We start from the raw sequence: 9,797 nt of genomic DNA, 5'->3' as shown, positions 1-9,797 counted from the left end.
GTTGCCACATAACAGAAAATGTCAACTAATGAATGCAAAATATCGCATGAACATGCACGCACCCCCTGTGATTGTCGAAAACATAAATGTGGCAATTAAGCACATTGGTTACATTTGAAAAAGTGTATAGATCGTAAATGCACTTGAAAACAAAATGTTGAAGTTGCCATGTTAGCACAATATAGTACTTATTGAAAGTCACAGAATCCTCCACTGCACAAAGCCTAATATGTGGCAGCTCACACCTTGTCCTAAACACACCAAATGAGTTGCCATGTGTTCAGAAGAAAAAATGTGCTTGGTTGAAATTGCCATGTTAAAATGTAACACATAATACAGAAAAGCAATGAAAAACATATAATGAAGAACCAGAATAATTGCCACAGTGTGTTCAGATATCGCAAGTCATCATGGCAAAACACGAAAATTGCGTCTGTCGTACAATGAATTTGCCACATTATACCCTATACTGACTGTAATATGGCAACAGACATGCTGTGGTCAGACAAAATAGTTGCGATATGGGAAGCATATGTATGGCATCTGACATAATTGATTTGCAAATTAGTTGCCATGTTATGAAGCCAAATTACCACATTATCTTGTCTACAATATGGCAACAGACAAGGTGTGTTCATATTCTATTTGCCACAAGAATATACTATTCAGGTGGCAACAGACACAGTTGATGTGCAGATTAGTTGCCATCAAGTGCAATTGATTGCTGAAACTACAGTGACTACCAATTAACTACACTTTACAATTCATACAGTGTGGCAACTATCACAGTATTTTGCAGGAAATTAGTTGCCACATGGAAAAGCATGATTGTGGCAACTATCACAGTAAGTCAGGAAATTAGTTGCCACATGGAAAAGTATGTTTGTGGCAACTATCACAGTAATTCAGGAAATTAGTTGCCACATGGAAAAGCATGTTTGTGGCAACTATCACAGTCATTCAATAAATTAGTTGCCGCATGGGAAAGCATGTTTGTGGCAACTACAACAGTCATTCAGGAAGTTAGTTGCCCATACACTCATGAGAGGTAATCAAGCTACCAGGTTTGCCTTCATACTGCAGTTTCAGAAACACTAAACTAGATCTAGGGTTCAATGACAACTGTAATGACTTGAAATTCAACCTCAAAATTCTCCCCGAACTGATCACAAATACCAATTCGAATCAATGCGCAACCAACAGACCGGAAAACAACGGCCCAATCCCAAGGCACAACCAGTGTGTGTCTCTACACAGGCAAAACCACACCGGCGAGACCGCCGCCGCGGCGGCGACGAAACTGCCCAGTGCCACCGAATACGGCAAGCACAGGACTCCGCCGCCGGCGGGAACACCGACGCATCGCCAAATCGCCTGAATCCCTACGAATCTCGATCGAAGCATCGAACGGGGAGGGAAGGGGGGAAATGCGGGCAAGAATTGCGAGAGTGGGAGCGAGCATTACCTTCAATCTGCAGGCGCTCCGGCGAAGCCGCTCCGGTCCGGCGAGCACCACCGACGGCCGCGAACACCGTCGACTCTTCCGCCTTCGTCGTCGCCTTCTCCCCTCGACTTCTCCCCCAATGGTTTGAAATGCGAAGTGGGTTGTGCGAGTGACTGCGGGGATGAGGAAATGGAACCGTGACAGGGAGGGGGGCGAAGTGCGCGACGTGTTTGACGTCAACCACGGTCGGCGTGGGGCGTGCGGGCGCATGGCAATTCCACCGCACGCCCCCGGGTGGCAACCGCTGACCGCGGAGGGGCAACCGGCGTGCGGGCGACCTGTCTCACGCACCACACACACGCCTTGTCCTACGTGGCATAGAAAATCGATCAGACTGTGCTAAGATTCGTGCAAAACGTACTGGACGGCGATGGATGCGTGTGGTCGAGATGGTGAACGCCCACACGTGTGGGCGTTAACATTTCCGTAAAAAAACGACCTGTGCACGGAGCACGAACTAGAGCCAGAATCGGACATCCTAGGATGTGTTCAGTTTCAATCACCAAGTGAAATGGCATGGGTCTAACCCGTACCTGGGCCTCGTTCCGGCGTTCGGTACATCACTGAAATGGAATCAACTTGTTTCCACCGAACGAATATTCTCTGTATATGCGGAACCAAGGCATACCTTCAAATCGACCGGACCACGCGGAACGAGCGGACCCTGCGCCTCTTCCCCCTCCCCGACTCGCGCGCACCCTCCAAATCCCAGCGCCGCCACACTCCCTCGACCCAGCGCCGGCTGTCCCTCACCTCCCCGTCGCCTCTCCTCTCGCTCGTCTTTCTTCCTCACAGCCGGCCATCCCGCCGCGCACACATCCAGGCAAAGAACGAGGAGCGGTCATCCCGTCGCGGACACATCTGAGAGACCATAGCTGCTTGCTGCGGGCAGCGGCTAAGGAGGAGTGGAGCAGTGGCTCGTGGCTGGCCGGCGGCGGCCTCCCGGCCTCACCTGCTAGCGGCAGCTCCTCCTTCCTATGCCTCTTAACGATCTGTTATTTCTGAAGGCGCTCAAAGTGCAACCTCGCGAACTCGGCCGTCATGGTGTAGCTGCAGACCATAGCTATTGACAGATAGTTGTTTCTAGCAGTGGTGCCTGATCTGATTTTTCCTGGACGTTGGTGTGTGTGTGTGTGTTGCGTGATATGATTTTTCTGCTCTCTGATTATGATAGATTCTCGTTCTTTGATCTTGTGTATCTGTATTGCAACGTCTATATGTACCTCTTAATTGATATAATCAAGTGTTCACTAGCATTCATTAGTTTTCTATCAGAATCTGATTCAGTATGAATCTATCTAATCAAGTGAGATGAACAATTTCATTTCATTCCATCTCTCGAACCAAACACCAACATATAACCGTTCCATTCTTCAAAATTGCTCCTATCAAACACAAGGACGGAACCGACCCGTGCTATTAAAATGGAACCATGACATTCTATTCCACTTCGTTCTTAAATCAAACACACCCCTAGAGTAGGAGTATAAAGCGAGACACCACAGATCGGTCGATCACACATAACACAACGCGACAGGCCACAACTCCGATCCGTGACCACACACGGTGTGTAAGCGCATGTCGAATATACCACACATGTGGTGGATATCGACGTCCAAAAAAAAGAATGTGCCACGCGTTTTGAATTCAAAACGGCACCGGTCACTCCACGCAGCTCGAATCGGAGGAGGAATCGGACATCATGGGAGTACCCATAAAGTAACCAGAAACGGGAGCCGCCACAGCAAAGATCGATCGATCGCAACGGGAGAGAGCCCACAGCTCCCATCCGTGACCAAACAACGCGCGCGGCGGCCGGAGAAGATGATGAACATGTACGAGATCACGGACAGGGTCGAGCGCATGCTGCTGCGACGCCAGAAGCTGCCCCCGGCGGGGACCAAGCGCAAGATCCCGGAGCCGCCCGCGTGCCCTCCGCTCAGCTCGATATGGACGACGAGCCCTGGAGAGATCGAGGAGAGGGCCGAGATGTTCCACGCGTACATGAGCACCGTACGGGAGAACATCCGGAAGCTTAAGGAGGCCTTTGCGCAGGACGACGACGTGGAGCAGGCAGATTAAGCCGCTTCGTGCGATAAAATACGTGCTCTGCAGTTCCGTCCTTTTGGGACCTGCATTTGTATTTGCTCCTTCCGGTCCAAATTGACTGTCGCACACGGAGGGAGTAACTTTTTGTTATCCTTTTTTAAAGGCAAGATTTGCTGTACCGATGAAATTTGTACTTAGTGCCGCCGCCGCCAGGTCCCCTCGTCCCCTCCCTCGCTTCGCCGCCGCTGGAGGGGCCGCCGGCGAAGTTCGCGCGCGCCCCAGGGAAGGTGGCGGCGGGGCGTTTCCCCTCTCCGCGGCGTTGTGCGCGCATGCGCTGCCTGCGTCGCCTCGGGTGCGGGCGAGATGCAGGGCCGTGGGAGTGGCTACAACGCGGGGAGAGGCCGGATCATGGCCGGGCTTGGCCGGATCTAGCTTCTCCGTCCCGTTGGTCGCCCTCGATGGGGCTCGGTGGCTTCGTTCTGGCGGCCAACGAGGGCTGGATCCCGGGGCGGCGGCCCCACGACGGAGGATGTATCGGCGGCTATGGTCTTGCGACGGGCGACACGGCGGCCGCGGTGGTGGACGATCCGTGCGCAAGACGCTTGATGGAGGCCATTGGAACAGATCTGGGTGAAGACCTGCTCGCGGCTGCTGCCGAGGCCGGCGATGGCGGCACTATTTGGAGGCCATTGGAACAGATCTGGGTGAAGACCTGCTCGCGGCTGCTGCCGAGGCCGGCGATGGCGGCACTATTTGGTGTCGTTCCCTTGTTGAAGGCATCGTTGTTGAGAAGTTTCAGGCCACTATCTGCTACCTCCGCGGGAAACCCTAGATCAGTAGATCAGATGACGGCGGCATTATTGTGTTGTTTTCCTCTTGTGGCGTCATTCTTGGAGGTGTACACGGGCTCGAGGGACCAGTGGACGGAATAATTGGTGGAGCGGTGTTTCATCCTGGACATTAATGATGGCGTTTCTCGGTGGCGTGACGCAGTGCAGATTCGGCGCCCGCTGTGTGGCGAGGGACTCGCGCAGGAGGGTGACGTCATTAGACATCGTGGTGGCGTCGATGGCAGAGAGGCCGGGCAAGGTGGTGCAGCAATACAACACTGAAGATGGATTGGTGATAGGTGGCTGCGGCGGCCTTATACCCGGCAGGCGTCCTAGTTGAGGAGTGCGTCGGACTGGTAGGTGCCCCATACTCAGCAGGCGTCCTGGTTAAAACCTTAGGTCTTAGATGTTTAGGTTTGGCTGCGATTAGATGTGGGCATTCGGTTTAACCGAGCTGTTCGGTTCGGTTCATCGGTTTTACAGAAAAATCGGTTTTCTGAGATTGGTCACCGATCGGTTATCTTGAAAACGAAGAACCCGGCGATTCAGTCCATCAGGAATTTCGGTTTGGTGTCGGTTTGACCGAATAAACCGAACAGAATTGAATCTAGCCAGAAAAATTGGCAATCGCGAGCATTCCATGGAAAAAAGGATTGACGAACACACAAGATTATATTAAAGAAAGGAAGAGTAGGTGCAGCTGGATGTTATCTCACACTCGCCGGCCGCCAATGTAAGCAGAAGAGGAAGTGAGGGCGTTGGGGAAGTAGGGGGAGGAGGAGATTGTGCTAGCCCAAGAATCACTGCTGCGCCTACGCGCCGCGCAAGCTGCCGGACATCGTCGCCGTCTACTGCGGTGGAGAGGAGGGTGTGGGGTATGGAGGGCTGGAGGGGTGGCGGCTGAGCAGGAAGGGTTGCAGCCTGGTAGGCTCGCAACCTAGGGTTCCCGATTGGAGGGACTTGGGTTGGGGCTGTAGCGATGATGATAGAGAGAAGGCAAGTGGTGACTTCACGTAATGGGCTGGGCTATTTTTTGGGCCATTGTAGGAATGCCCTCGGTACCTCGGTGTATTCGGTTAGCCATCGATGACGACCGAAAGTAGCCGAACTAGAATCGGTTTTCTAAATCTGGGCATCGAGAAAGCAACCAATTTATTCGGTTCAGGTCATTTTGGTCTCGGTCCTGATACTTCGGGTCGGTTTTTCGGATCTCGGTTTTTTATGCCCACCCCTAGCTGCGATATCTGTTTGGTATTAGGCCCTGCGCCCCTTCATCAGTTGGATAGGAGTAGCGACAGTTGTTGCTGGCTTTAGTCTTACTGTTATATGACTTTGTAAGGTCTTGTAAGAATAATTAATAAAATGGTCGTATGCATCGCCCAGGTGCAGAGGCCGGGGGCCCTCCTCCTTTTAAAGAAAAAAACTTATTCCTTCCGTTCCAAATTGATTGTCGCACACAGATGGACTAACTTTTTATCATCCATTTTAATGGCAAGATTTGCTGTACCGATGAAAAACTTTGTTCGTAAGCACACTTCAAGCACCTTGCATTGTCCAGGACCAGAGGAAGGACTCAAAAGAAGGCCGGAGAGAGCTTTAAGCTGCATATGTCTTCGCTCTTAAGAAGAGTTCCCAAGGACCATGCAGCAGTGATCATTCTTCTCCCCAGGACACTAGCCAATGAGTAGGGCAAAATATCTCATTTGACATTTGCTCGGATAGTTCTAAGAGCATCTCCAACCACAATTGCAAAATTTGACACCTCCCGTTTGTCCATGGACGCCACGGACAGCAGGGGCTCGACTCCCATTTGCTCGCCCACGCAACCGCACCTTCCATAATAGAAATATAGAACTATTCAATAGCCTAGAATAAATTGCTGATATGTTGAGTAAATTGCAAAAAACCACCACACTTGTGCAAATGTCATCAAACACCCACCAAAATGCATGTTTTCCGGTGGGTTTTTTTTTGAGGCATTGAGAACTTTGACCCAAGTGTGGTGGTTTTTTGCAATTTACTCTGCTGATGTCAAGGTCATTCAGCATTACTAGTACATGAAAAACCATGGTCGCCAAAACCATTTAATAAGCTTGTTCAAAGAGACAACATCCAATGTCATTAAACAATGAAACTCTCTGAAAAAGGAGACAACAAAACATTATGTTTCACAGCGAAGATTCATTTTACTGATCAGTAAACTTGCGCATGGAATAGAGGAAGCAGTTTGTGTGTGACTGCGAGAGTGGCTAGAGGCGTACATGTGCTTATTCCTAGAAAACAGAAACACCTTAAGATTTCAATGGTGTTTGCTGTACTTGGTGATAAGATCGCCATATTGGAAATGAATTATTGTGATAACATAGCAACATAGCAATATAGCAGTGTCAATCTGCTCCAGAGGAGCCAAGGTGAATTGGACTCTGGCACTCACCGGCGGAAAGACGAATACATCTGCTCCAAAGTGTGTGCCCTGGATACATGGAGCGCATAGATAGAGATGATGACATCACAAAGTGACCAGGAGCTCATGCGACAGAGCACAGGGTGGAATCAGCAGGTTCGGCACCAGCAACATAGGCCATTCTTTATTCATGGCATAGCTTCCCTCGGCTCACTATTGCAGCCTTCCCATCACCATGGTTTTCCCCGCCTTGTGCAGTGACCTCTAAGCTGCTCGCTTTAGGCAAAATTATACAAGAAATTTCAGAAATTGCATTATTATCGTATTAAATAGACATGTAAATAGTATAGTAAAGTCTGTTCATACTTTTCAAACCAATACGTGCTGCGATTTCCAATTTCTTTCTGGTGTAATCCAAATAGTTCTTCCGTTTCTCAACCTGAAAGTAATATTGGCATCCACTTGAAAATATAGCCAATTGGAGGCAGATCAAGTTCACAAAGAAACAACTCCTAACTACAGTACAAAACTAGCAAGATCAACTAACCATTTTCTCAACGGCCTCTATGATCAAGGGATGAGCTTCGTCTTCCGAGAACTACATATAGAGCAGTGTTAAATCAATGTAAATGATTCGAATCAGGCATGGATCTCACACAAAGCATGCTTACCCCCTCATCAATGCCAGCCACGTAAGTATCATACTGGAAAAAGAAACAAACAGAACAATTAGTGAAGCGAAATTATTAAATGAAAATACGAAACCATATGTGAAGTAATTAGCTGAAGAAGTAGATTGTTATCCTTGACGAAGATGAACCTACACTAGAGTTTATCCAACTGGGGCCTGGATAGCTATCGAGTGCTAATTTGATGTCAGGTCTGCGGAACGGGAAAATGTTCTCTTCATACAGTTGCTTCAAAGCATCACCGAAATTCATCTAAGCAATGTCAAGGCGAGTGGATATCAATATCACAACGGAAAAGATATCATGAATTTTCTTAATTGTGAGGATTGGCCGGATAATATAACCTTATTCCTAGCAACCCGTTTCCATATCTCAAGATAGACACCATCCAAGTCCTTCCGGTGGTTAAAGTCAAACCGAAGGCTATATAGATGCTCCTGAAATTGGAAACAGAATTGTGAAATACCATCACCACTTATTTCAGCAACCAAATTAATAGGTGGGAGAAGCGCATTACACGTAAGGCAGAGACAATTGAGCGTCCGGAAATATTTGGAAACCTCATCGCAATCCTCAGTGTTTGAAGAAAAGCCTCTAGCTCGTTTCTCAGCCGCTACACAACAAAATTAAATGGTTACCATGCTCATGTGTGACACTATAGCACAGTGTAGTTAGAAATGCAAGAGGTTTTGAGGAGTACCTGATCGCCGAAGAGTGCTGCTTCGTTGTCAATCCACTGTCACATGGAAAAAGGAACATTATCAGACCAACTTAGCATGACGAATACAATGGTTTACACTTTACTGCATCATGCCTACCTTAATTTGCTCCGCCATCTGCTCACGGAACTGGACATACTCTACATCTCCCTGGTAGGTATGATAATACAGGTGGTATTGCTTCAAATCTCCATACATACCCTGCAGAAAGGAAATGTCACTTGGGTTGCTGCTAGTACAAGCACATAAAGAAACATGGGCACTTGCTGAGTTAATCATGACTATCATAAAAGGACATTAACATTGTCTCAAAAACAAAAAAATAAAAGGACATTAACAGTTTCCTTTATAAGGAGTATCATAACATTCAACCATACGAAAACAAAGTCCATCCCCAACCTCAGAGTAGTTAGAACAGAATGCCCATTAACTGGTTCTGGGAACAAGCTTGATAATGTCAGCATGGATGAAAGTTAGACTAATTGGCATGGAGAAATCAATTGTTGACCTACATGATCACGAAGCACTAGCCGCTGGTAGTCTTCCAAGCCGGCAAGCTTGCATTGTTCAGGATGGAAGTACCATTCAGGATTGTCTTTGGCGCGCTGGAGGAAATTTATTTCATAAGCATCCAGACAACGCTCGAGTTCCTTGCCCAGTTGCGCATTATCTGGTTCCTCTCCGGGCGAGGGTAACTGCAGTAGAAGAGCGGACCGTAGATGAACACAAACGCAAAGGCGGAGACATCAGACTACGAAAATACACACACAGGACGAACCAACCAAGCAATATATATCATGAAAACTGTGAAAGCTAACCATGATAAAGTGATAACTGGTACCTCATGGGCTTGGGTGTAGTACCGGGAGAGCCGGCGGTAGACCTCAACCTGCTGCCTTTCATCGCGTATAGAACGATAATACGGTACCTTGTTCAACTTACATTTGAGAGGTCTGATCTGAACATGGAGGTTTTCAATTTCCTCTGCCTCTGCCCCCTGTCTCTCGTTTGTGGGCGGTTGGAAACTTCTCTTTGGTACCCGCGAAGGAGAAATTGATTTTTCCATTGCTGGATTCGCGTCGACGCAATTGTCCACTGCAAGAGCATGACTGGGATCCATGGGAGGGTCGATTTCGTCGGCGGGCTCAACGATATCTGCCTTGTTTATGCTGACCATCCCCAGCTCGGTGAGAGTTGTTGCCGCCTTGATAGCACTAGCAGTAGCAGGGTGGCAGGATTGCGTTGTTTAGACGGAATGTACCATTCTACACTCAGGAGTAAATGCTCCTGGTGTGAACAGTAAAATCAAAAAAATAGAAAACAAATTCGAAAAAATCTGAATTTTTTTTGTGACATACTTTCACAAGTGTTTCTTGTGCATGAAATTTTTCATCACAAAATCACATTCGTGGAAGTCGTGCCGAAAAAAACAAAATCGGAGCTCCAAAATGCTTAGTAACATTTTCAGAGCATCGATTTTATTTTTTTTACCACACCTTCCACCAATGTGATTTCGCGATAAAAATTTACGTGCACAACAAACATTTGTATAAGTATGCCACAAAAAAAATTCAGAATTTTTTGACATTTTTTATTTTACTG

The 9,797-nt window shown here is 47.9% G+C and overlaps 1 protein-coding gene across 1 annotated transcript; it reads right to left on the bottom strand.

Annotated features, from left to right (window-relative positions):
* Positions 1-6,568: 6,568 nt before the first annotated feature.
* LOC119281875 lies at positions 6,569-9,461 on the bottom strand. The gene is made up of 11 exons (XM_037562284.1): positions 9,037-9,461; positions 8,708-8,890; positions 8,295-8,396; positions 8,177-8,212; positions 7,994-8,089; positions 7,821-7,913; positions 7,612-7,728; positions 7,459-7,491; positions 7,335-7,385; positions 7,154-7,226; positions 6,569-7,063 (listed from the first exon to the last, which is right to left on the bottom strand). The coding sequence occupies exons 1-11, from the start codon at positions 9,370-9,372 to the stop codon at positions 6,972-6,974; spliced, it is 1,212 nt and encodes a 403-aa protein (XP_037418181.1). The 5' UTR covers positions 9,373-9,461; the 3' UTR covers positions 6,569-6,971.
* Between the last annotated feature and the right edge of the window lie 336 nt (positions 9,462-9,797).

This window comes from Triticum dicoccoides, chromosome 3B (assembly GCF_002162155.2).
Source record: "Triticum dicoccoides isolate Atlit2015 ecotype Zavitan chromosome 3B, WEW_v2.0, whole genome shotgun sequence".
Taxonomy (NCBI): domain Eukaryota; kingdom Viridiplantae; phylum Streptophyta; class Magnoliopsida; order Poales; family Poaceae; genus Triticum; species Triticum dicoccoides.
Note: the sequence above shows the minus strand (reverse complement) of the source record. Positions and strands in the feature narration are given on the sequence as shown.